The following is a 27,688-nucleotide window of genomic DNA, read 5'->3' on the forward strand; positions in this document are numbered from 1 at the left end:
GATTAACAACGAGCCCTGGTATCCAGACAGCAAGGCACTTGCTTTAAGCCCTTTTTTCTCCACATGATGCACTCTGTGATTTTGAAATGAACAGAAGGCAAGCAAAGCAGACCAAACCCCCCCCACCCCTGCGCTGGGCCTCCTGGACCTGAGGATGCTAGCGAGATGAGCGGTGGGGGCGCAGAGCTGTGTGACGTCTCAAGTAGCGTATGGTAATGTCCTTCCTCTCACTGCACAGCCTCCAACATCCTCTCCTGCTTAGTTCTGCACCATATTCTGATCATGACTCACACACCTCAGTCTTGCCTACAACAAGAACTAAGCATGGAGTTCACATCTGAAAGACCAGAGCCGCTCTGCAGACTGAAGGAGAGCAGAGAAGACTTGCAGGACAGTGATGAAGATGAACAGCGATGAAGATGAAGCATTTCAGTTCCGTGATGACCAGACTGGCCAAAAAACCTTGGCAATGGATGAAGTGATGTGACTTTTTTTTGTCCTATCAACAAACGAAGAGGTGAGTAATTAATTAATTAGACCCTTAATATTGAACCCAATTTACACAATCTACCCATTGCACAAAATCGTATGAAATACAATTTAGCACTGACTTAATAGCATTTTAAAGGCTAATAAAATTTAGAGCATTGCAATTATTTTACTTTGCTATACTTTTTGCACCTCGTGCATGTTGTTTGTCGCATTTCAGAAAGTTTTCTAATTCATGCCAACTTTGTCAGTGCAGAATTTATGTTGGTCATATACAACAGACCAGGGATCATTCATTCATTTCACTTTAGTTATTGAATGTGAATGTATTTTGTGTAGCGTATTATTACAAAAAATCCTGAGCTATGCCCTGCTGTGTATCAGCCTCGTTGTTATGGCGTGTCTCTTCTGGTCTGTTTGTATCTTTGTGTTTCAGTAATGTATATGTAATGTATATGTAATGTATATGAGCAGATATGTAGTCATGCAACACTCCACACTGCTTCACTGATCCAGCTCTTATTGGATATAATAAGAGGGGCACTAATCACAATTCATGGTGTTGCTATGGATGCCAAGGATATCTCCACGGTGACAGTTACTCTGAAGAATCTGAGCTTGACATCCTCCTGGGCAGTTATATATTGTTAAATTGCTGCAGTACATTCTTCTGACCTCTTACATTTATACGTTGATGGTTCAGTAGGCAGAATAAAACCACTGTAGTACAACCTCTGCTTAAGAAACCAGCCATTGATAATGCTGTATTGGCTAATTACAGACACATCTCTAGGCTGCCTTTATTTTAAACATCTTTGAGAATTTTTTTAATGTTTAGCTGAAACCTTTTCTATATGAGCGTAACATCCTGGAGGTGGTCCAGTCTGGTTCTAAATCCCTGCATAGTAGAGTCAGCACTGCATATTGTTTTCCTCGCCAGGGATCCTGGTGATCATGTGACTCTTGTCCTGTTAGATGTAACTGCAGCAATTGACACAGTGGATCACAACATTTTAGTTTCCTGGTTGCAGCACTTAGTGGGCATCTGTGATAGTGCTTTGGATTGGTTTAGGTCTTAATTGAAAGACAGAACTTTGAGTGTGAGTTCAGCTCCCCTGTTATGTGGCATTCCACAGGGCTCAGTTTTAAGACCCCTTCTTTTCTCACTTTACCTGTTTCCACTGGTTCCACCATGACATCTCTTTCCATTGTTCAACTGATGACAGCCAGATGTTCCACTGAAGAGGAAAGATGCATTCTCTTCTAAACCACTTCTGTTAAAGATGCGTTCTCTTCTAAACCACTTCTGTTAAAGATGCGTTCTCTTCTAAACCACTTCTGTTATGTCTCCATGAAGCCTGGACAGATTTAAACGTTTTAAATTTTGAATGAAAAGAAAACAGAAGTGATGGTGTTTGGTCCGAGTGATTTGTGTGAAGCCCCCCATGTAGACTTGGGTCCTTTGACTCTGTAAGTGAATGTAAATGTAATGTAAATTTATTTATATAGCACTTTTTTGAGCCTTTGCTCCAAAGTGCTTTACAACTCTAAAATAAAATACAAAAATGAAAAATGTCAATAAAAACATGAAAATCGTACATAAAATGCATAACATATAAAAACATAAAAGGACTTAAAATAGGTATGTAAGACAAATTAAGTACAACTAAGCAAAACCGCCAGGCTCAAAGTTTAATTGTGGACTGTTTCAAAGGCTTGGGAATAAAAGCCAACAGTTTCTAATTTAAGGGTGTTAAAATTTTAAACTAATCGCTACCGCTGGATGCCTCGAGCTGATCAGCTGCTCCTGGAGGTACCAAAGCTCACGGATAGAGCCTTTTCAGTTGCTGAGCCCAAATTGTGAAATGACCAACCTTTACATATTAGACAGGCCTCTTCACTATCCATTTTTAAAACTAGTCTTCAAACATATATTTACTCTTTGGCTTTGACTTTAAAATATGCTTTTAGGTTTTATTGTTTTTATTTTGTGCACTTTAGTTTTTGTCATTTTTATTTGTCTAATTTTACTAATGTTAGTTTTTTTTATACCTAATGTTTATTGGTACAGTTTTGTACAACACTTAGTTTTCAGCTGCTGTTGTTGTTAAAGTGCCTTATAAATAAATAAAGTTGAGTTGTATTTCTGTCATCCATTCTACACTAAAGCACACACGAGATTGCAGCAATGACAGGCCAGGTGTTGGAGGAGAGTACAGACCTGACGGCTCACAGACTCTCAGTAAAGACCTCCATGGAAGATGACTGTGAGAGAGCAGACAGCACACTGAGTCGGTGAGCGTCACGATACTCCTGTCCTAAACCTTTAGCACATTCATCTCAAATGCTAACCACTTCTTGTGTTTGCTAAAGCGGACCATCCATATGTGATGACACATCATCGGAACTACAGAGGGTGGCCACAACTGAGCCCCGTGGGCTGAACTCCCAGAATTCCTTTCGTGGAAGAGGAGCTCTTTCACGGTGAGCACCATGTTTAAAATATGGGCTTCATCCTAATGCCAGAATTTATACAGCTGAAAGCTCAAAGTAAACAATTCAGGAAACAATACATGACCAGTTTTAGACCTCATACTAGTGGATGGATTGGGGGGCATTTGCTTACCAACAGTGAAATTCTGTCAACAATAAATGACATATCTGGAGAACAGTATGTAATGCCCAAACATTTTACTTATATGATCAGTGTTTATCCAAGCTAGCATTTACTGAGTTGACTGTGTAAAAATGTGAACTTGCTTTTAATCACAGCTGTATAAATCAAGTATATTTTTACATATTTTTATTATATTCTGCACTTTGAAAGGAAAAGATGTACATCTGAAATGGAACACACATAAACAATGAATACAAATGTCTGGGGAGCAGCATGTTTAAACAAACCCTGGTGTGCTTCAGGCTGGTGCGGATGGTGGTGACTCTGAGAGAATGGGCCCACAGGAGTCTCCAGGAGGAGGAGGAGAGGCCCGACTCTTTCCTGGAGCGCTTCCGTGGACCAGAGCTTCGCATGGCACCCAGTCGCCTCAACAGCAGTCGACTGGACCAACATGAAGCAGGAACTGGTGTCAGAACCAAGTGAGGCTCCTCACGGTGGTCCTGGGAATGGTGCCATAAAGCATTCACGTTTTTAAGTGAAGCTCAAGTGTGGTACACATTACTCAAGTGTGGTACACATTACTCAAGTGTGGTACACATTACTTCAGACTTCTTCATCAACAGGAGGAAGTCAGATGTGTTCGTCCTCGCACCAGCAGATGACGCGTACTATCACTGGCTGGTTGTCATGGCCACAGCTGTACTGTACAACTGGTGCCTCCTGGTGGCCAGGTGAGGATTACCTCTCCTCTCCTACTAACAGTGTTGTACTTAAGGTCTTAGTAAAGTCTTAGTTAAGCTTGAGATGGAGAAAACATGAATTCACTCCAATACCATCTGAACACCAATTCCTATAATAATAAATAAAATGTTACAAATGATACAATATAAACTGGAAATACACATAGTGTACAATGTACAAGCTCAGCAGAATTGAAATATGTACATATAAATTAGAATATAGGATAAATAGTAGGTGCAATGTGATGGGAGTATTGTACAGCAGGAATAAAGAGCAGTGTGTCATGGAACAATGTAGATAACAGTTTTGTTTCAGTCATTAATGATGACATGTTTGATGACAATGTTTGATGACATTTGGAAAGAAACTGCTACCATTTAACACATATTACTGCTGCATGCACAAGTGAGAGGTTTTGATCATAGCAGCATAGCATATTTAATACTATCATTCTTGTAATAATTTTCGATTTAACATATGTGGCCAGTTGGTCATGAAAAAATATTTTCTGGTGCTGATTATGACCAAGTTGTTTACTTGTGCATTTTTGTGCATTCATTCAAAAAGTACCTGACAAATTCTAGACAATTGAAATGTGTTGAGGACAGTCTTGACAACTGCATTTGGTATTAAACTACTAATTGCAAGCTGTATGAAGGACAAAATGATTCAAGCTTCTCACCCAAAACAGCACCCTTATATAAGGGCTGCATTTTAAAATGTTTCCTTCATTAAAATACAACAGGGTTGAAAGCTTCAGACTAAATGAAGCAAAGGAGTGTAATTGAGGCTCTGATTTTAATGATGATTTATGTAAATGAGTGTATTTGTGCCATGTGTGAGGGCCATTTCCCCTTACAGACTCACAATGTTGCTATTCATATTTCAAACACAGGGCCTGCTTTGATAATCTTCAAACCAACAACTACATTCTGTGGCTGGTTTTGGATTACGTCTCTGATCTGGTATATGTACTGGACACCTGTGTGAGACTGAGAACAGGTCAGAAGCCTAGGTCAACAATTGTACAGTATATCTAGAGATCTGGTGTTGAATTACCATTTTGCAGACATTTTCATACTGGTTATCACTCAATTACATAGATGATATCCACTGTGCAGGTTTCCTGGAACAGGGTCTTCTGGTGAAAGACCTTAAGAAGTTAAGAGAAACATACGTCCGAACGCTCCAGTTTAAGCTGGATCTGGTATCCATCCTGCCCACAGATTTGGCCTACATTGCCACTGGCATCAATATGCCTGAACTCAGATTCAACAGGCTGATGCGCTTTTCTCGCATGTTTGAATTCTTTGACCGCACAGAGACTCGCACTAACTACCCCAACACCTTTCGAATTAGCAACCTTATACTCTACATCCTGGTCATCATCCACTGGAACGCCTGCGTCTACTTTGCCATTTCAAAGTCTCTTGGCTTTGGGTCAGATCAGTGGGTCTATCCAAACATATCTGATCCTGAGTTTGGCACTCTGACGAGGTGTTATGTCTACTGTCTTTATTGGTCCACCCTTACACTTACCACCATAGGGGAAATGCCAGCCCCAGTGCGGGATGAGGAGTATCTCTTTGTGATATTTGACTTTCTAGTGGGTGTCCTCATTTTTGCCACAATTGTAGGCAATGTGGGGTCTATGATATCCAATACAAACGCCACACGTGCCGAGTTCCAGACACGCATCGATTCTATCAAGCATTACATGCAGTTCCGTAAGGTCAGCAAAGAGTTGGAGGCCCGAGTTATTAAATGGTTTGATTACCTGTGGACCAACAAGAAAGCGATTGATGAGCAGGAAGTGCTGAAGAACCTTCCAAACAAACTGCGGGCTGAGATCGCTATCAATGTGCACCTGGAGACACTTAAGAAGGTACGCATCTTCCAGGACTGTGAGGCAGGCTTGCTGGTTGAGCTGGTTCTGAAGCTTCGCCCTCAGGTCTTCAGCCCGGGTGACTACGTCTGTCGCAAGGGTGACATTGGCAAGGAGATGTACATCATAAAGGAGGGCCGGCTGGCCGTGGTGGCCGACGACGGCTTCACGCACTACGCAGTCCTGACGGCTGGCAGCTGCTTTGGTGAAATCAGCGTTCTCAACATCAAGGGCAGCAAGATGGGCAACCGTCGCACGGCCAACATCCGCAGCATCGGCTACTCGGACCTCTTCTGCCTGTCCAAGGGAGACCTGATGGACGCTGTGTTGGAATACCCTGATGCCAAGAAAGCCCTGGAGGAGAGGGGCCGAGAGATACTGCGTAAGGAGGGTCTTCTGGAGGAGCTCGGAGCCGGGGGCCTTCCGGGCGAGCAGGTGGAGGAGAAGGTGGAGCGGCTGGAGGCCTCCCTGGACACGCTGCAGACACGTTTTGCACGATTGCTGGCAGAGCACACGGCCACACAGCAGCGGCTCAAACAGAGACTTGCTGCACTAGAAGGTCGGCTGCAGTGCTCTGGTAGTGGATTTCTGTCTGAGGGCAATGAAAGCACCATCGATGGTGATGGCACTCACAGTGAGGTTAACATTCAATGGTGAATCGGACTCATCATTTCTGAGAGCTCATAATTTGTTTTAGGTCATAGAAAGACTGTATGAATTAATGGCTTGCCTTTATGTGCCTATATGTATTTATAGTATGTATGTATGCTTTGTGTGTGTGTGTGTGTGTGTGTGTGTGTGTGTGTGTGTGTGTGTGTGTGTGTGTGTGTGTGGCAAATAAAACAGACCAGGCCATCATGATAATGGAGAAGATCCACTAAACATTAGTGGTAATAGATGTGGCTATTCTACGTGGAAAAAGCAGCAGGGATTGAAAAATTTGAATAGAGACAATGTGGAAAGTAAAGACTAAGCCCAAATAGTGATGGGGCCTGGGTATGTGACCCATAAGCTGGAGTTGTGGTTACAACAGATCCTGGTCATTACAACATCCATCTCAGTCCTAAAAAGCACAAGATCCATGAATACATCAAATGGCCCCAAGGATGAGCTGATGAGGGAGTCAGATGGGTAGCGCAGACCATCAACAGATAGATGTGGCTGACAACACAGCAGACCTGAAGAACAGCACAGAGTCACTAATCATTAAGCACTAAGCACTAGGGTGATCAAAGCAGGATGTATCACGGTCCAGAGAGATAAACAAGTTTTGACAAATCAACCAGACACAAACTGAGAGATTAGAGAAGTTTAACACTAACGTTGACCCTGTTAACACCAACGTTAACACTAACGTTGACCCTGTGAACACCAACGTTAACACCAATGTTGACCCTGTTAACACCAATGTTAACACCAATGTTGACCATGTTAACACCAATGTTAACACCAATGTTGACCCTGTTAACACCAACGTTAACACCAATGTTGACCCTGTTAACACCAATGTTAACACCACCGTTGACCCTGTTAACACCAACATTGACACCAACATTGACACCAACATTAAGACCAACGTTTGGAGCATTGAGACTGTGACCTTTAAACTATCATTCAAGAGATTCCAGGAATAACAACATCAAACGCAGAACTCAAAACTGAGACGAGTTATTGCCCCACACCTTCAAACACCAGATCTCTGCTAGCATCCCAATGTCCAGCTTAGCCACAAAGCATTAGACAACCCAAACTCCCAAGTTCTAAAGTGGAAATAAGTTTTCTGTAGTGGTGGTGTGTCGTATTTTACTGTCTGGCAGTCTGATAGATGGATGGGTTTGGTGGATGCCAGAAAACTGCTACCTATCAGAACGTACCAGCAGTAACATTTAGTAGAGGACCGAGAGAAGCTGAGAGTGATTCTCAGGGTTTACGTTAGGACTCTTTATTCCAGTGAAAGGTTAAGTTGGCAGTATAAAACTCATAAGCTATCAGAGTATCAGAGGTTGACTTCGTAATTCCACAAATGTTTATTCATGGAATTTCTACTGCATTTATCTACAGCACCACCTGCTGGATTGGCATATTAATGACCCTATAATGCTTTGATTGGCTAATCTTTAATTAGCAGTCTCTTATTGGGCATTTGGAAAGATGCTAAAATTGTCCTGCTACAGCTAGTTACCTGTGTTTAATTTGCAGAAAGTAAAAGGTAACCTTATAATGTGAGGACCTGATTCCTTAAACCAGGGGTGCCCAATGCCCCCCCCCCCTCAACAACTGACACACCCCCCCCAACAACTGACACCCCCCCCAACAACTGACACCCCCCCCCCCTCAACAACTGACACCCCCCCCCAACAACTGACACCCCCCCATCAACAACTGACACCCCCCCTCAACAACTGACACACCCCCCCCCCCCCTCAACATTTGACAATGTTGGCCGCAATTGGCTGCCGCTTCTCGCCGGTGTGTGATTGGTTGTGTACGAGTTGTATCCGTGTTAAAATTGTAAAGCGTCCTTGGGTATATAGAAAGGCGCTATATAAGTTGAACATTCACACATGCCGCTATAAAAGAAATTTGCATTTTTATAGTAGGTAGAGCATTTTGACTTGGACATTTTATAAGTAGCTCGCAAGCTGGAAAGTTGTGGGCACCCCTACCTTAAACTCTCTTTAGATTTCATAGTAACAGGTTTGTGGATGTAAATGTACTTACTAGCCTTTTACTGTATTGTAGTCATATCTTCCCATCTCCATTCAAACAGACTAGGCAGCTATCAGCTAAGTTTGACACAGCCTCATTTACTTAATCCAAATGAGTGCTTGGGTTTAAGCACTAATATAATAATAATAATAATAATAATAATAATAATAATCTTTATTTGTATAGCACCTTTCATACATATATGCAACTCAAAGACACGAGGACAATATATTCTGAGGTGTTCTGAAAACTGTCTGGATGGTTATAACAGTAGGTGCAGTGGGCATTGATCACCCGGTTTGATTTTGAAATCTTAGATGTAGAATTAAGTGGAACTAGAGAAAACCCACAAATAATGAATAATACACAAAACATCATAAGATAGGCATAATTCAATGTATTACTACATGTTTCTGATTATCTGTAATAACAGAGATCACACTTTAATATGTGATTATCTGTAATAACAAAGATAACATTTTAATATGTGATTATATACTTGATGTGTATAATGATCTTGAAATGTGTTTGTGTTATGACATGTACATACCTTTCACGCACAGTGATGGAAACTAATGAAATACATACAGTTTGTTACATGTACATTTTCAAGTATACTTTTACAGTATTTTCCTTCTTAGCAACGTTCACTGTTTACTTTCACTTCATTTCAAAATAAAATTTCACTCCTTTTCATTTTACTACTTTCAGGGATATGGGTTGATCCTACCTTGAAATTGGAAAATTGCTATTTGTTTAAAAGATTATTTTAAAATATCTGAGGTAATAAAATCCTTCTTAGGATTCACTTTATATGGAGAGTAATTTATCTAATTACTCAAGAGATCTTGAGTAATCATGAATGCTTTTGTAACACAAAAAAGAGATTTTCCTGTTCTCCCTGAGGTTTGTGCAAAACAATCAAACAAAAAACAGGATACTAAATAAATAAGAATAAGACAAGGAACCACGTTTGCCTTTAAATAATTGCTCATTTATTTATTGTTTATTGTTTCTTAATAAAAAATCTTGACTGTTAATTTTTTATTATTTACATGTTTCATACAGTCACACAAAAACTTACTTCATTCTACTCATCAACAAATATAGTATAGGTCAGTGAAACACCTCAGAACTTGTCTTGTTTTGTAAACTTTTTCTGGATCAGTCTCTTTTGGTAAAAAAAATGGGGACAGAAATTCACCTAAAAATTAAGTACAGAAAACAAAATTTGTTTTAAAAAATCTTTCTTTTTCTTCTTTTGAAAATTCGTATCTACAGACTATGTGTAATATTCATCAGTCTCAAAACAAATAAATCTTTAAAAAACTATATTATTACTGGGCATTTGCTATGTATTTTCTTTAACCTTTGAAAATATCCGATTACCTCTTCCCATTTAAATAAATAAGCAAATAGAATGAAAGAACGAATCTCCACAGAAGTACGTTGACTGTAATGAAAATAGTGTTTTTGTCTTTTTTCTTAACTATTTCTGCAAATGAACACTGAAAATTATTTGAAGAATAACATTTAATATATTTTGCTCAAGTGCCAATATGTGTTTGGTGCGAGATACAAAATAATGTGTCTGGCGACTCTTACAGAAGGCTTTATAAACAGGCATGTGGCTGGACTCCTACATCGCGGAGGTCCTCTCGTGACCGCCGACGCAGAGCTGACGTCTTGTTTGTCGCGCTGTGTTCGTATCAGAATGGAGATACATTAGCTAGCCTTGATGTGAGGTAAGTTGAGCCAGCCGTGTGTTTATATAACTGAACGTTTCCCGTTTTGAAGGTGTTCATATAGTAATAATGCTGACGGGTATAGGAGTACGTGGTGCGAATGGTCATTTATAATCAGAAGTGGTCTCTTGTGTAACAGTAATGTAATACTAGGCTAGCTTTAGCTCGATGCTAACACGCTGGCGAGGCCTGAGGCTCCAGTCACTTCCACCTCCTCTAAACTCTCAATATTTCACTCGCAGTTCACAGTTATATGCTGTATTTGAATATATAAACGTGTAGGTAGTGATTGTTTTATTAGCTAACCTGTTACCCCAGCAAGATGGTTTAGCTAGTTGGCCAACCAGGTTATAAACGTTATTCACATCATCACATCAGTGAACTGGAGTTTTATTTTCACTCACGTTTGTGGGAGTGTGACGGTTATAACTAATGTAGATATATATATATATATATATATATATATATATATATATATATATATATATATATATATATATATATATATATATATAACTAATGTACATGTACATATATATACAACTAATGTATATACATATATATATAACTAATGTAGACATACATATATATAACTAATGTAGATATATATAACTAATGTAGACATATATATAGCTAATGTAGATATACATATATATATATAACTAATGTAGACGTATATATAACTAATGTAGATATACATATATATATATATATACATATATATAACTAATGTAGATATACATATATATAACTAATGTAGATATACATATATATAACTAATGTAGATATACATATATATATATAACTAATGTAGATATACATATATATATATATATATATATATATATATATATAACTAATGTAGCTGAACAGAGGAGGTGGGGTGGTTCACTCGGTGGGTTAACTGGCTTGATGATCTGTGGAATTTGACAGCACTGAACTCAGTTATGAAACTGGTGAATTTCAAGAATAAAACATTATCTGACACTTACATTTACGGCATTTGGCAGATGCCCTTATCCAGAGCGACTTACATTTTTAACTCATTTTTATACAAGTGAGCAATTGAGGGTTAAGGGCCTTGCTCAGGGGCACCTCAGTCATGGCCTCAGGTCAGGAATCGAACCCACGACCCTCCGGTCACAAGACCAGTTCCCTATCCGGCAGGCCATGACTGCCCTAACGTGACACTTGACCTAAATAGTTTTCTTTGAAATTGCAGCATTTCGAGAAAAAAAATCGGTATATAACAATGACACAATTATTTGGTAACTGGCACGTTTAGGTAGTAAAACTAAATGGAAACGAGGATAGAAAAGAGTTTATGTAAGTAGATTTATTTAATCTGTAACAAGGGAAAGTTTTGGGGACTGACCATCCATGCAGCTGAAAACTAATACATCCCATGATGTTTCTGAATGTCAATATTTCAGTGTGTTGAGGGAGCAACATGTCATTCAGTTTTGGACAAGCCAGCAGTGCGGGATTTACTTTTGGAACCCCTAAAACTACTGCTCCATCTACTGCTCCACCTACTGCTCCATCTACTGCTCCAGTCACTGGCTTTGGACTGCAGACCAGTGCTCCAGCTGGTGGGGGCTTCACCTTTGGGGCTGTAGGTCAACCTCCGTCTCAGGCCCTGTCTGGATCTCAAATGGCAGGTCTGCTCGCACAGCCAACTACGAGTAATGGAGCCTCACAGGGAGGGTTTACCTTTGGTACCACGCCACAGAACAGCACTACTGGAGGAAGTGGAGGTTTTTCATTTGGGTAAGAATTCAACTCTAAGTAGTTTTCTTAGGATTGACTAAGACCATTAAATGTCCTGATTAATATCAAGGTATTTGTTTTTACAGTGTCTATCCTTGACGCATCATTTAAAAGGAGTTCTTAATGTTTTTCTTTTCTGCCAAGTGCATCCGCTCCCAAATTGGGTTTCAGCTTACCTGCAGCCTCTCAGCCCGTCTCTACAGGAGGGACTCTGGGGGCACTAGTGCCGCCCTCCTCCACAGGCACAGGCTTTGCGTTTGGAGCCCTTCCTACCCAGACCATGTCTGCCAGCCAGCCGCCCACTGGGGGCTTGAGTTTCGGAGCAGCTAAGGTTCAGGCCACAGCAGCCCTCCCACCACAATGTGTTCCTTCTCTATCACTAGGTGGCCAACCCACAGGTGAGGTTATTCTGTCACACCTGCACACCCTCCATTTACCACATAGATTGTATTATAATGGTTGTAATGATCATTATGTAATGGTTTGTTTTCTTGGCGTACCCAAGGTCTCACCCTGGGGGGCGCAGCACCAGCCTCCACAACCTCTACTGCGGGATTCAGCTTTGGCGTCAAACCTGCAGGCATGTGTAATGGTAATCTGTTCATCACTGCTGATTTTCATGGAGGATGGGAGTTGGGAGTAGACTCATGTTTGTGTGCTTTGTTCTTCCACCAGCTACCCCAGCTCCTGCTACCACTGCAGCTGCTAGCCTGGTTCCTGCAGTATCTTCTCTGTTTGCCTCCCCCATGGCATCAGCACCAGCTGCAGGCTTCACCAGTACGCTTATCTTCTGGGTGGCACTTTTCAAATCTACAGAGACCTCATAGAATTCACACCTTTAGTTGAAAAATAATAACATTTTAGCAAAATCAATACAGAGACTCATGATTTATACTTTTTTGTAATGAGAATGCCGCCCATACACAAGTCTAACATCTAGAAGAAGCTGTATGTGTTTTCTGATAAAGGGATGAAGGTGGTCACAGGATGTTGTCTCCTCTGCCAGTAGGTGGCACGATGACGGCAGCAGTACCTGCAGTGAGTGCAGCAACCCCAGCCTCCACAGGCCTGTCACTCAAACCCCTGGGAACCGCCAGCACTGTCACCACAGGTAACACTGAAGGTCTAGCCTTTCCCTGTACCAACACTGTGGAGGTGTGTGTGTGTCATATATATATATAAGTGGTTAACGGCGTTCGTTAATTTGATACTCTTTCGGGCGATATAAAAATTATCGCCGTTAATCTATTCTTAAAATTGGGTTGGGAACTGGGTCAAAATGGATAAGCAAACTATGATGATTTCAACTTGATAGTTTAGCTCGGCTGTATTCCTAACCAAATTGCACAGTAGGGGCGAGAACGAGTTTTCAAACTTGTGAATTACAAATCGTTCGTGTGTTTACATGGATGCAGCCACGAAGTCGCCAGGTTTGCTTCATGGAAAATTCATTTTTAGGAACGTAAAGTGTTACCGGAGCGGAGCTCGGAGCGGTCGTTTTCTGCATGGTCCTAGCGCTCGATTCGTCGCTATTTAAATATTTCTTTAAAACTTCAGAGGACCAAAACCGGCTTTTAAAAAAGTTCCCCTCAAATTATGTCCATGAGGTTAAATGTACTAAATGTTGGCTTACATTTCAATTTCATGTTTAGCTGAATAAACATGTTATCAACCCCTTTTAATGTACAGTATTTAGGCTTAGAAATTCATGTTTAACTGAATAAACCGTTGAACACGAGTAGCCTACATTTTATTGAGCATGTTTTTTTTCTTCAAGTATCAAAGTAGAACAGCTTTCTCAAGCAGTCATTGATGCATTTTGGAAACAGGAGATGAGCCCCTGGTCTAATGCACCCTCTGTATTAAGAAACCCTATATCAAAAACTGACTTTTAGTCATTACTTGGGTAGCATATGAGCCATTTTAATATAGATTAATCTAGATGAATCTAGATTTAAAAAAATTAATCTATGCCCACCCCATTAAGTCACCAGTAAATCAATGCCCATCTGCTGGGCAAAGTAACATTAACTAGGCAACCAGTGCAGTTAGTGATGGTGAGGCTCACTGTCACTCTTATTTTTCTCTGGATACTGGCTAGCTAGCAAAAGTTGGCAATGGGCAAAATGGAACCAATAAGATTTTTGGTTTAGAAGTGGGAGGAATAGAATTACTAATGACAACTGGTTGAACTTCAGTAGCAATATATACAGTATTTGTTTTTGCATAATAAATGACAATTATGTGTTCATGAAAAAATATGCAAGTAGTGGTGAATGATAATTGAAGCGATTCATGACGAGCGAGTGTTGTGAAACTTTGTCGCACCCCATAGAACTAACAGTATCTTTCCCCACAGCTGCTGTTAGCACTGTGGCTTCTACAGGCTTCTCCCTGGGACTGAAGCCTCCTGCCTCTGCTCTACCAGCAACCTCTACAGCCACCGCTGTTGCTACTGTTGCAGCCAGGTACACTATAGCAGCCGGGTGCGCTATACAGGTACACTATGGCAGCCAGGTACACTGTACAGGTACACTATAGCAGCCGGGTGCGCTATACAGGTACACTATAGCAGCCGGGTGCGCTATACAGGTACACTATAGCAGCCGGGTGCGCTATACAGGTACACTATAGCAGCCGGGTGCGCTATACAGGTACACTATGGCAGCCAGGTACACTATACAGGTACACTATAGCAGCCGGGTGCGCTATACAGGTACACTATGGCAGCCAGGTACACTATACAGGTACACTATAGCAGCCGGGTGCGCTATACAGGTACACTATAGCAACCAGGTACACTTAGGGCTGCCACAAACGATTATTTTTATAGTTGACTAATCACAGATTAATTTTTATGAGTAGTCGACTAATCGGATCGTATGTTAATTGAATATAAAACATACAGCTTATCACACTAGAATGCAACTGCTATTATATAACCGTCATTAGATTTCAGCTATATGCTAACAAAAAATAAAAACAAGATCATAGTTCATTAAACCTTTAATGACAAACAATAATTAAAATAAGTATAAGGCACTGGCTTAAACAAAGCAAAAATAAATACATTAATAAAGAAAAAATTTTTTTTTTAGGTTTTTCTTTCTTTCATTTGTCTCTGGCATCAAACTTAGCTACATTTAAATCAAATTAGGTAGGGACCTGAAACTAAGGAATTATTCACAAAAATAAAGTTTTGGTCTCACTGATGTTACAGAAAACACACGAATGCGTGCTAAGGCTAATGAAACAAATCGCAATCATTAATGTTAACTTTTACAGCTACCATGATAAGTAAGTACTAAGTTAACGCTCCGTTTACGGTAACTTTAGCAGCTAACTAGCAATTTAGATTACAGAGATGACGGTCCATCTTCATCATTGTCACAATCGTACATCGTGGTTGTGCTGCCGTGGAAGACAAGTTCTGCCTTGCAGATATTACACGCATTTCGGAACCCGGCTACGGCAAATGTTCCCACACTTGAGTTCCGTAGCCATGATACCAGTCTGTATAACGTCCTGGGATGTCGTCCACTGTCTACACCGGTTTCCACTACTGCGCATGTGCGTCAAGGACAGAAAGGCAGACGCAGCAGTGGAAACTGCCGCAGCAGTTTGGAGAGAAAAAAACCGACGCATCGACTATTAAATTAGTCATCGACTATTTTAATAGTCGACATAATCGTGACTAGTTGACTAATCATGGCAGCCCTAGGTACACTATACAGGTACGCTATAGCAGCCAGGTACACTATACAGGTACGCTATAGCAGCCAGGTACACTATACAGGTACACTATAGCAGCCATGTGCACTATACACGTACACTATAGCAGCCGGGTATGCTATAGCAGCCGGGTACACTATACAGGTACACTATAGCAGCCAGGTACACTATACAGGTACACTATAGCCAGTGCCGGCCCTGACCAATGTGGTGCCCTAGGCGAGATTTTGGTTGGTGCCCCCTGTATCATCAATCATCGGGTTGATTGTGTCACTATTAAAGAAACAAATAAAAAGCAAATTACTTAAATATTACCATATAACAAGCAATAAATATAAAGGTGTTGCACAAAAAATATTTTAAAACTATTTTACATAACGTAGTGCAGAGAACAACTTTTAAATATAAAATAAAATAAAATAAAAAACAACAACTACCACCAGTGCAAATCAGGGCAATTTGCCTACTGCAACATTATTATTTCAAAAGTGCATCTGCAGTGAACAGAGGATATATATTTTTTTAAAAAACTTGCTGATCTAAGCTAATAGCACCTACTAGGATTGGGCAGTATGATGACAGTGGCGGTTTTCACTAAGATCATACAGAGGGGAAAAAGCCACAATGACGAATGAGTGTTAGTTGTGAGTCAAGCAAGCAGGTTTCAAAGAAAAACTCAACAGCTACAGCAGCCCCGGTTCTGGACTGCTTTGCTTGGGGGGGCAGTAAAACATAATGAGGGGGCATGTTGATAGTCATGTTTATGAAGCCAGAAATATATTCAAGGCTTGATTTGTGCATGAATGATGACTATTGATACTGGCTTAAAGTGATGTATTAGGTAAAGAAATAAAAATGCACATTTTCGAACTTAAAACTTAAAACACAATGATTAAAAAATACATGTTGATTATGTAAATGGAGAACAAAGATTATCTAATTGTATTTCATTTCTATACTGCCATTACTAATAGAACAACTCTATTTCTTGAAAGGCTGACAAATGTACCTATACACAGACTGAGAATATTCAAACATGGAAATAGGAATGAGTGAGAATATTTATATTACTGAGAAATTAAAATATAAAGAAAACAAAAGAATACAAATTCTGTTATAAAAGGGAGTATTCGTCACATTTCTATTTTGAAAAAGAAAAAAATATGAAAGTACATAAAATAAGAAATCTATCTACTGCACATTAATGGTAAAAAAATCTGGTAAAGTATTGAAGTTTTTATTGATGTTATGAAACGTACTGGTACAATGCGGTATTTATGCACAGTATAACAATACTGGCTGTGATGGCGAGGAATCGTTTAAACCAGGGATGTCAAAGTCAAAAACACAGAGGGCCAAAAAAACAAATTTGCTACAAGCCGAGGGCCGGACTGGTTCAATGTTTATTAAAACATATTGAAATGATTGCACATAGCCTATTGAACCAAGACCTAACACAGTGTATATTATTTAATGTTTAAATGAATAAAGCAATAATTTCTTATGGATCTGTCAGTAATTTCAAGTGAAAACATTTTTCAACAGGCAAACAGATAAAAGCAAACTTCCTTCAAAGAAAAATCACATGAAGACACACAGGTTTACCTTTTACCTCCGTGAACATGTACTCTGCCTCCCACCTGGCTTGAAACCCGTTCTCAGTGTCCACCTTACGTTTAGTCATTTTTGAGAAGGGGGATAGCTGAACGTTGATGTCTGCTCTGACTGCTGATTTACTGTGCGTTCACACCGAAAGCGATAAAATCGCTCTCTGTCGCCGAGTCGCCAGCATCGCGTCGCGTGGGGGCGTGTCCAACATCACGCCTGCATGCAGCACGTGACAGATATGCAAATCACGTTTTTAAAGCAGGACGCAGTATTTATTTTAATCTATTGATTACAGGACACACGATTATAAAGGAGTGCGTGTATAAAACATAGTGTGTGTATAAAACACATATAGTATATAAACCTAAAATGTTTATGTATTTTTTTTACTTTTTACCCCAGACCCGAAGATCAAACAGGAATTTAAAAAATCATAACCAATAATAGGGTATACGCTAATTTATTGCAGATATTTTTTAACAAATGAACAGTATTCCCTCCAAAAATAAACATCGTAAAGTGCGGGACATCCAGAGACATCCACTATTAATCTCTCCTCCATTTTGCAATCGGAACAAATAATCAGTAGGAACCAAAGTCAGAGGTGCGGTTTCGGAGGAGGGTGCAAACATACTTTCTGATTGGTAGTCGCCGCCGCGCGTCACTGCTCATTTGCATAAAGTTGAGCCAAGCTCAACTTGTTCGCGTCGCTCGAATCGCTCACTTCGCGTCGCGCCGCGTCGCGTCGCTGGGTGTCGCTCACTCTCATTGAAAATGAATGACTTCCGGTCGCCGTGTCGCTCTCGTCGCTTTCGGTGTGAACGCACAGTTAGGTTTATACTTTCGCGAGTGACCATAGTGCGCGACTCCGAATTTTAATGTTGCTTTGTGTTGCAGGTTTGAAAAGTGCTGGAATTTAGGCTAAAGTACCTGAAAATGTTGAAATTGTAACTACTTCGTTTCACAACAAATATCTGTCTGAATGAACAATTCTCTTGTCTTAGGTTAACAAATACGAGCCTCTTGTAATTCCAGGACGAAACATGAGAGAACGTGAAGACGTTAAGATTGGGGAAAATAAACAACCATTAAATAATGTGAATAAAAAGCGAATTATTTCGAATCATTTCAAGTATATGTATAAATATTTAACATATTTAAGTTTAACGTGCTGGAAAATATTGAAATGGACCTTTAAAGTGACGTACAAGTGCTTGAATTCCACCTTATAAAGGTGTATGAACCCTACAAACATGACTTTGTTCATTGCGCTGGCGGATCCACTGCGATTACGTCATTTTCGCCGCGCGGACCCTCGCGACGCTTCGCGCTGCAGTGACTTCGCGGGCTACCGTTGCATTGTGGGGAATGTAGTGTTTGTGCGTACAAAACACCATCGGGCGGCTGTGGCCTGCGGGCCGGTTCTAATAGTAATTAAATATCATCCAGGGGGCCATAGATAATGAATTCGCGGGCCGGATCTGGCTCGCGGGCCTTGACTTTGACATATGTGGTTTAAACCATGGCTGTGTTCGAAATAGTCTACTACATACTACTGGCATACTGATCGAGCCCCAAATCAGTATGTCGTATGCAGTATGTGACCAAAATGAAAATTTCCAGTACGCGAAACATACCCGGATGACCTACTACTTCCGCAAAATATTCCAGTACGCAAACAGAGCTATCTTCGTGGTGTACTGCATCCCATCATGCAACGCTACGTTCACGTGACCCCGTAGTGTGCTTTGCTTTTGTCGCATACTGGAAACTGTACTGCATACTACTACGAGGACCAGTATGCAGTATCCAGTATATACCGAGTCCAGTATGCAGTATCCAGTATGTAGTAATCTATTTCGAACACAGCCCATGAGCCGCGATGGCTTGCACGGGGGAAAGAGCAGCCTCGCGCGCTGTCGTGCACCTCTAGAATTTTGTAACTTCGCGCGCGCCTCAGCGCAATGAACAATGTCATGTTTGCCGGGTTCATACACCTATACAAGGTGGAATTAAAGCACTTGTACCTCACTTTAAAGGTCCAGTTCAATATTTCTCAGCACGTTAAACTTAATTAAGTTAAATATTTATACATATACTCAAAATAATTCGCTTTTTTAATCACACTTTCAAAACGCCCAATCTTAACGTCTTCACGTTCTCTCATGTTTCGTCCTGGAATTACAAGAGGCTCGTATTTGTTAACCTAAGACAAGAGAACTGTTCATTCAGACAGATATTTGTTGTGAAACGAAGTAGTTATAATTTCAACATTTTCAAGTACTTTAGCCTAAATTCCAGCACTTTTCAAATCTGAAAAAGCAACATTAAAATTCGTCAGGTAAATGTTCATTCCCCTGTTTTTTATTACCACATATCGTTTCGGACAACACTGCGCGGCAAGTATTTAAACGCTTCCGCCGTTCGCGCAGGTTTAGGAGAACCAAGTTAGCCTAACCGCTAACGGCTAATAAAATAATTTAAGCAACACCTATGTAAGAGGTGAGTAACATTAAAGCAACGAAAAACCACAGTTAAGCAAATATTACCATGTGGAAGTCAGTTTAAACTCAGAAGAGTGTTTACCAGTATACCTGTCTTTCACTCACACTAACAGAACATATACTGCCGAACTGAACCTTTTGGGGCGGTCTGCCGATTTTTATATGACTCAAAGAGCCAATCAGGAATAAGCAAGGAAATATCTTCACGCTGTAAAGCAAAATGCATTTTTGTGATTGGTTCAGAGATAATAAAAAAAGCCGTTGCTTGCATTGTGCTTGGGGGGGCAAAGACACAATTTGGGGGGGCAATGCCCCCCTCTGCCCCCCCCTAGCGCCGGCCCTGAGCTACAGATTGGCAACATTTTGGATGTGTCAAATAAAAATGAGAGACCATTGGCGCACGCCCCCGTGATTCTAATTCGATAATATGATTGGTTGATAAAACTGCCAATCTATAATAAAAGCTCTCAATGTAAAAGGTCTCTTTTACCTAGAAACAACTGTGTGAAATATTCTGATTGGTTGATTTTTTATTTCACCGCTGAGGTTTTTTTCCAGCACAAGTACGAAAAGTGGATTTGAAAGCCGATTTATAGGAAAAATACAAATTATTGGTGAAGCGTTATTAATATATATTACATATAATAGATAAAGCATCCTTTTTAAGATCAATTAACCTTCAGAGAAGGCGTTGAAGTCCCTGACGCCAATGGTATAGTGTTAATTCACCACATATTACCATTATATTACCTGTTTTTTGCCACCTTTATTCCTCCACTTTTCTCCTTTTACTACCCTGGGCACCAGAGGACTTCTGCCTTTTTGACGTCTTTACAGGGAGATGTCACTCACTCTGTGGTGTACAGAGAAACAGTAACGAGGTGCGCAGAGCGCGCGGGGGAGGGCGGGTTGGCGCGCTGGTGATAGGTGTCGTGTGTTGTTATTATAAGAATTATTCATTTGTCTAATATTATTAAACAATGAAATTATGATTATGTGGACTTTGCTTGTTTTCACATTTATTAATTGTTCATTAGTTAAAAAAAAAAAAAAACGCATGCCCCTAGCATTTGCCTATGTCGCCTAATGGAAGGGCCGGCCCTGACTATAGCAGCCAGGTACACTATACAGGTACGCTATAGCAGCCAGGTACACTATAGCAGCCAGGTGCACTATACACGTACACTATAGCAGCCGGGTATGCTATAGCAGCCAGGTACACTATACAGGTACGCTATAGCAGCCAGGTGCACTATACACGTACACTATAGCAGCCAGGTACACTATACAGGTACACTATAGCAGCCAGGTACACTATACAGGTACACTATAGCAGCCAGGTACACTCTACAGGTACACTATAACAGCCAGGTACACTATAACAGCCAGGTGCACTATAACATCCCCTTATTCTTCCACATGACCACCTTTACACCCAGTGCTGCACCTGTGATGTCCTACACCCAGTTGGAGGCTTTAATCAACAAGTGGAGCTCTGAGTTGGAGGACCAGGAGAGACATTTCCTCCAGCAGGCCACGCAGGTCAACGCCTGGGACCGCATGCTGGTGGAGAACGGAGAGAAGGTACCTGGAGGAACGGAGACGTGCAGATGCCTTCAACTTCAAACTTGTTTTTACTTGTCCTATTAGTTAGCAAAACACGGAGTAAATGTTTTGTACAGTAGTATAGATAATGTGACTTGCATGTTTAAATAAATCATTGTAGTTTTATACTCTTTCATATGATAAAGGTTAATTGTACACTGTCTTTATACAGATTACAGCTCTTCATAAAGACATGGAGAAAGTTAAATTGGATCAAAGAAGGTACTGGAGCAGGTTCAAGCTGGTTAACAAGCAAGATATTTCTAATTGAGGTTTCATGCTGTTGAATGAGAATAGGCATGGTATCTAATCTGTTCATCTAACCTCAGACTGGACCAGGAGTTGGACTTTATCCTGTCCCAGCAGAAAGAGCTGGAGGATCTTCTTGTTCCACTGGAGGAGTCTGTGAAGGAGCAAAGTGGAACCATCTATATGCAGAACGCTGATGAGGAGCGAGAAAAAACGTAAGGCTTTCTCTTCCAGGTACTCAAAGGCTCCCAGACACAAATGTATCACCAAATACGTGTCTGTTTTCCTGTTGTATTTCATGAGATACTTGTAGTTTTTCACTGATTATAGTTTTGAGTAAATAGTTTATTGACTGGCAGCTTTGTGATGCAGGTATAAATTGGCAGAAAATGTTGATGCTCAGCTGAAGAGAATGTCCCAAGACTTAAAGGAAATCATTGAGCACCTTAATACATCTAATGGGCCGGCTGACACAAGCGACCCGGTAAGTGTAGGGTCATGTGTGAAGGATGGCATTTCTGACATTCTCACATTTGTTTTATTTAATGAAATGTTTTTCATGGGATTTTGCTGAAGAAAATATTTATGATGAGACCAAAGGGCCAGAGAGTTGTATTTGTACTTTTTTTAAAAACGACTTTCTCCCACACATTTAAAAAGGAACCCCAACAGTATATAAGGGAGATACTAAAAGTATCAAAATTTAACTCTAGTCTCGACAATAATCTTGGACATAATAAGAGGGTGAAATATGAGGCTGCTCGTCAGTGCTGGAGTTACAGCTAATGAGTCTTTGTTTGGATGAGTTTGGGTTATTTAAGCATGTGAGAGCAAAATTGGATATGTTGAAATCTCTATAATGCATGTCCTCATTATGTAATCCATCACTTGAGCTAGTTCACTATATTACCTGTTGACTTGTATAGTGCTGACCTTTTTAACAACACATTGCCCATTTTACTAATGCTTGATAATAAACAGCACCATGTTAAGTAATCACTTCCAGAGCCCAGAGATTAAAACTAATCTTTACTACTTAAAGATTTTCTTAGACGTGTATTCCCATTTATGATCAACCATTCATGCCATGTTTGTACTTTCCTAAAATGGACATTACAATGACTTGAAATGCAATACTGTCTTTTTGAAAGCCTTAAGTTCTATAGGCTCTCCATAACTGGCAAATTCCACATGCGCTCATGTAGTATTAGGTAGCCTACCCTTAATACAGAGACAGGGCTACCTCCAAATGAGTGTAGTCAGAGACCTGTAGGGGGAAGATGTCTAATCATTCGTAGAAAGGTGCTAAAAACTAACTTTGCTGGGTTACTGATTTCCTCACCATCACCTTTCAGCTGCAGCAAATCTGCAAAATCCTCAACGCCCACATGGACTCCCTGCAGTGGGTGGAGCAAAATTCAGGTTAGTATCTTATTAGATTAAAAGCATAATTTGGACGAACTTAAAATAAAGTTCATCACATCCCTAATGACTGTTTGCAATGTGCAGTCCTGCTTCAGAGGCGTGTGGAGGAGGTGTCGAAGTTGTGCGAGAGTCGCAGCAAGGAGCAGGAGAAGAGCTTTCGTCTGAACTTCCAGTGACTCAGCAGAAATGAAGCCCCACTATAGTTTAAATGAGTATCATTGTTTTGATTATTGTTAGAATAAAAAGTACTTTTTACACATTTTCAACTTTTTTTTTTTTTTTTAGATTTATTTTCTGCACTGGAAACGAAACCACGGGCAATGCTCGCCCTTTTGGTCTAAATAAACAAACAAAAAAAACTATTTTCAAGAATAAAAATTGCGCGGTGTTGTGATGTTTCCAAGCGGGTGAGGTGTTCGTGGTGAGGTCATGGTAGGTCATGGTTGGTCCATCTCCACCTCTGGCGCTCTCTAGAAAGATGGCGCCTCGCTTTGTTTGATGTAAGTGGCTATTTCAGTTCTTCACACTTCAAGAGAAAGCATGTCAAGATCTCGCTGCTTCCCGATGTAAAATAATAAAAAAATGAACATCGACAATTGCAGGTACGTGCACCAGTGGAGATGTTGAGATGTTTGGCGTTTGTTAAGACTACAGATAAGCGGTGCAGTGCGACTGTGTGTGTAGCTGCTCCTGCGTTCGTAGGTGGATGATTGTGGAGTTGTAGATGTTACGAGAACATGTCGTGACTCCTGCACACGCGGCTCGCTGCACGGCCAGAACCGCTGCTGCACCGATACCTGCTGGTACCGTCGGTAAACGGTACTGGTTGTGTGTGGTGCCGGTGTGGTGGTGGTTCGGCCCGTGTGGAGCTGCTCTGGACGGGTAGACGTGAACTATCGTTGTGTGGTCTGTATTGTGATATGAAGCAGCAGTCGGGTTCACACGGGTCCGACGGGCCAGCACGCTGGACGGCAGCTCCCGTAACGTTAACGTTTGACACCGGGACCGCGCTGGGTCGTGTCGGTACCGCACGAATCAAACACGTTTGAGGAACCAACAACTTGAGCTGTGAAAACGGCTGAAAGGCGGTTCTGAACTATCACCACGGGCCACACGGGTCTACCCACATGTAAAAACACCAGTGTGTCGCCGAGGTGAACCGTGTTAATAACCGTGTGTCCCGGCCCGGCCGCCGTGTTCCGCCCAGTTCGTCGCTCTGGTTTGTGCTCGATGCGCCATTTTAGCGTGTGGAGCTCCGGCAAGATGGCGCTGTGGCTTTGTCTGCTCTGAGACGGAGCACCGCGCACATCCCGCACGGAAGAGGCGAGTTCGGGTGTAATAACGACCCGTCCGCGGATAACGGACCAACACCGGACACATTAAACACGTCCAGGTTCTGACCCGAGAGACCCGCAGGTACGTGTGGAGGTGAGGCGGCGTGTCCGTCCGCCCCGCTCCCTCCCAGCGCGTTTAGCGGGAGCAGCTAGCGGGCTAACCGGGTGACCGAGCGGCGCCAGTGGCCCGGTCCACCGCCCGTTACACCGGAGCGCCGCGCGGGGTCCTGGACCGCGAGTACCGGGACAGCACGACTACGTGTGGTTTGGACCCGACCGCGACGTTTACGCGGGCAGAAGCCGCAGAGCTAACGCGGTCCACCGGGCCTTCCAGTCCTGCTTCGCGCTGCCGTCGTCCCGTCTCGAGTCACCGGAACCCGCGATAACGAGACTAGCACCGGTGATGGAGCTGCAGTCGGTTCGGTTTAAATGTGTTTAATACGGTGTTCACAACAGCAGCTTCACAAAAAGCCGCTAGGCAGGACCGAGTTGTGGATAACGGGCCAGGCTAACCCGGGTCAGGGTTCCCTCCTACGGGCTAACCCGGGTCAGGGTTCCCTCCTGCGGGCTAACCCGGGTCAGGGTTCCCTCCTGCGGGCTAACCCCGGGTCAGGGTTCCCTCCTACGGGCTAACCCCGGGTCAGGGTTCCCTCCTGCGGGCTAACCCGGGTCAGGGTTCCCTCCTGCGGGCTAACCCCGGTCAGGGTCCCCGTCTGCGGGCTAACCCGGGTCAGGGTCCCCTCCTGCGGGCTAACCCGGGTCAGGGTCCCCTCCTGCGGGCTAACCCGGGTCAGGGTCCCCTCCTGCGGGCTAACCCGGGTCGGTGAACGGTATTGGGTCGCGGTGTGAACGCAGTGCTTCACCTGCTCTACCGGCGGTTCGGTTCCGGCGGACCGGCTACAGCAGCTTCGTGATGACGCCACATGTCAATAAACAACGAGCACGAGACTTATTATTATTATTACTATTATTATTCCCCATGAAGCACTCATCATTTAAAACGCCCAGGTCACTTAAGACAGTACAGCACGCAGTATGCTGAAACTTCATAATGTGCACTTAAACACTTTCATGTGCAAGATTCGGCGTTTTGGGCACGTGTTTTTTATTGTTACACCAAGCAGCGATTGTGTTTTGAAACAGTAATAGGGAATAAAATGAATTATTTAAAATGTGCATAATAAAGTAATTCGTATGAATTTTCAGAATCTATGAGCTAGGCTACAATGACACGTTTGCTTTACCAGACATTTTTAAAAGGTTGCCCTTGCAACTCGAGGACTTTTGATACCTAATGGATTTGTGTACGAATGTATATGAAGGTGGTATGTGCTGTACTCCCAGTGTAATACCTGGAGTTAACCTGCTTTATAATCGAGACATTACAAAGAGCAGCTCAGTGCATTACCATTTGACTATAGTGGCAAAAAAGCTCAGGGCTGATTTATTGTAAGATTTTATTTGTTATTAATGTACAGAATGAGAACAGATATGTCGGTTGAATTCATGTGTGGTGAGATGACAGGTGTTAAAAGAAATGTTGACATCCTGACAGCATGGACGTTAGTGAGTCAAAGGTCATAAGATCACAAACGAGTAATTCAAACTGGATGTAAAAGTACTTGGAAATAAGTGTGTACATTATTGTTGTTGGGTTTTGTCATACTTCAGTTGTGCTGAATTGAGTATTTTGACCAAACTTCTTCTTGTTTGATTTATGTGAGAGGTTATTCAAGTCACATTTATTTGTAGTTTGCATGTGACTGCCAATTCTCTGTAATCTGAAATTGAATCTATAGTATAAAAAAAATGTTCTATACCTACAATCACTGAAATGTTTTTTTTTTTATTACTTTTTTACATTTTGCCATCGTCTAATAGTAAATATAACTTTAGGTTCCCTTGTTTGCTAACAATTACCCAGTAAATACTGATTTTATGTTTAAATATGATTTCAGGAGATCTTCAAAGTATTGATTTAGGCATGTTTGCCTTAGACATTTCTATCACTGACATTTAAAATCTTTCAATTTTTAGGTCCAGCAAGCTCACTACATTGGTCACAAAACTTCATGAATTCCTGGATTATTCTCTGGAGAAGGAAAGTACAGAATCCGGAGTTAATGAAATCTCCAGTGGTAAGAAGTGTTCTTTGGTCATACTCTTGGAGTACAAGTGTGTGTAAGAAGTGTTCTTTGGTCATACTCTTGGAGTACAAGTGTGTGTAAGAAGTGTTCTTTGGTCATACTCTTGGAGTACAAGTGTGTGTAAGAAGTGTTTGGTCATACTCTTGGAGTACAAGTGTGTGTAAGAAGTGTTCTTTGGTCATACTCTTGGAGTACAAGTGTGTAAGAAGTGTTCTTTGGTCATACTCTTGGAGTACAAGTGTGTGTAAGAAGTGTTCTTTGGTCATACTCTTGGAGTACAAGTGTGTGCTTCCCTGTTTTCTGGAACCTATTTGTGTAACATCACTGGTGGGGCTTAGTCAAGAATTCCATTACATCAGACCACAATTTTAACATCCCCACCTCCTACCTGTTCTCTTTCATCTACAGGTAAAATGGCCTCCAGTGACTCAAACACCAATGACCAAATAATGGCCAAGGTACTTAACAAGTTGATTTTTGTATTCAGTATGGTGGTGTAGATATTGTATATGGAGGATAATTTTTGTGTTTGTTATTTTGCCAATGGATTTATTTTAGGATCTTACTGAATAGTTACCTTGACTACCTCATAGCACGTTAGTCTCATGCTATTCATTAAGAACTTTAGTAAGTTTAATAATAAGATCGCTAAACTTATGATTGTTCATTAAGCAGAATAAATAATGAATAGTAATGAATTACACAATGTAGGTGGTTGTCATATGTACACATCAGAAGGTGTCATTATCACCCCGTTAATTTTTTTTAGCTCTGGTTTTTTTGGCTCACACCTACACACTACTTATTCTGGGCTGCTACTATATTTGATAGAAAACTATCTAATTGTATTCTTTTGCTCTGAGAAAATCTTCTGAATGGTTATACCCACTTATAATTCAATCCCTTAAAGGTTCTCCAACACTGTTTTATAGTTAAAGTCCTGTAATATCTTGTTATATCTTGACAAGCTCATTGCATTTTATATATGGATTTATATTGCTTACTACTTCAAAAATACAGCATTTTTGTTTAAACTAATAGTATCAGCAGTTGATCTTGGTTCATATAAGTTTATAATATTTACACCGTTTTAGTGCTGTAGCATTGATTTTGATAAGTAACTAGGTA

General features: G+C 41.2%; 3 protein-coding genes across 5 annotated transcripts in view; all 3 read left to right on the forward strand.

Annotated features, from left to right (window-relative positions):
- The first annotated feature begins 257 nt into the window (after nucleotides 1-257).
- cnga2a (cyclic nucleotide gated channel subunit alpha 2a) lies at nucleotides 258-7,984 on the forward strand. Its single transcript, XM_077022984.1, has 7 exons — nucleotides 258-517; nucleotides 2,659-2,784; nucleotides 2,863-2,973; nucleotides 3,409-3,585; nucleotides 3,730-3,837; nucleotides 4,743-4,849; nucleotides 4,969-7,984. Exons 2-7 carry the CDS (start codon nucleotides 2,678-2,680, stop codon nucleotides 6,387-6,389), a joined length of 2,031 nt encoding a protein of 676 aa, XP_076879099.1. The 5' UTR covers nucleotides 258-517; nucleotides 2,659-2,677; the 3' UTR covers nucleotides 6,390-7,984.
- Nucleotides 7,985-10,071: 2,087 nt separating this feature from the next.
- Nucleotides 10,072-23,400, forward strand: nup62l (nucleoporin 62 like). 2 transcript variants are annotated; one of them, XM_077022804.1, is made up of 13 exons: nucleotides 10,072-10,186; nucleotides 11,620-11,956; nucleotides 12,101-12,354; nucleotides 12,462-12,536; nucleotides 12,632-12,733; nucleotides 12,963-13,067; nucleotides 14,316-14,424; nucleotides 21,240-21,384; nucleotides 21,578-21,627; nucleotides 21,735-21,869; nucleotides 22,027-22,138; nucleotides 23,010-23,076; nucleotides 23,164-23,400. In XM_077022804.1, exons 2-13 carry the CDS (start codon nucleotides 11,637-11,639, stop codon nucleotides 23,253-23,255), a joined length of 1,566 nt encoding a protein of 521 aa, XP_076878919.1. In that variant the 5' UTR covers nucleotides 10,072-10,186; nucleotides 11,620-11,636; the 3' UTR covers nucleotides 23,256-23,400. The 2 variants fall into 2 exon arrangements, with proteins under 2 accessions (XP_076878919.1, XP_076878920.1); XM_077022805.1 differs by having other exon boundaries at nucleotides 12,966-13,067.
- A 123-nt stretch (nucleotides 23,401-23,523) lies between these two features.
- atrx (ATRX chromatin remodeler) overlaps nucleotides 23,524-27,688 on the forward strand; it is a 53,462-nt gene continuing 49,297 nt past the window's right edge. Inside the window, exons 1-3 of one of the 2 annotated variants that reach the window (XM_077022802.1) lie at nucleotides 23,524-23,681; nucleotides 26,451-26,551; nucleotides 26,969-27,018. In XM_077022802.1, coding sequence (XP_076878917.1) covers nucleotides 23,662-23,681; nucleotides 26,451-26,551; nucleotides 26,969-27,018 — 171 coding nt within the window. In that variant the 5' untranslated portion in view covers nucleotides 23,524-23,661. Of the gene's footprint in view, nucleotides 23,682-24,308; nucleotides 24,496-26,450; nucleotides 26,552-26,968; nucleotides 27,019-27,688 lie in introns of those variants that run through there. The other variant, XM_077022803.1, reaches the window with a different exon arrangement.

This window comes from Brachyhypopomus gauderio, chromosome 11, assembly GCF_052324685.1.
Source record: "Brachyhypopomus gauderio isolate BG-103 chromosome 11, BGAUD_0.2, whole genome shotgun sequence".
NCBI classification, from domain to species: Eukaryota; Metazoa; Chordata; class Actinopteri; order Gymnotiformes; family Hypopomidae; genus Brachyhypopomus; species Brachyhypopomus gauderio.

Bases quoted from the DNA above. Each gene is read 5' to 3' on its own strand.
- cnga2a (XM_077022984.1), top strand. From the start codon at position 2,678: ATGACAGGCCAGGTGTTGGAGGAGAGTACAGACCTGACGGCTCACAGA. The intron at 3,586-3,729 runs GTGAGGCTCCTC...CTTCATCAACAG, and splicing joins GGAACTGGTGTCAGAACCAA to GAGGAAGTCAGATGTGTTCG. The intron at 3,838-4,742 runs GTGAGGATTACC...TTTCAAACACAG, and splicing joins TGGTGCCTCCTGGTGGCCAG to GGCCTGCTTTGATAATCTTC.
- nup62l (XM_077022804.1), top strand. From the start codon at position 11,637: ATGTCATTCAGTTTTGGACAAGCCAGCAGTGCGGGATTTACTTTTGGA. The intron at 12,537-12,631 runs GCATGTGTAATG...TTCTTCCACCAG, and splicing joins CTTTGGCGTCAAACCTGCAG to CTACCCCAGCTCCTGCTACC. The intron at 22,139-23,009 runs GTAAGTGTAGGG...ATCACCTTTCAG, and splicing joins CGGCTGACACAAGCGACCCG to CTGCAGCAAATCTGCAAAAT.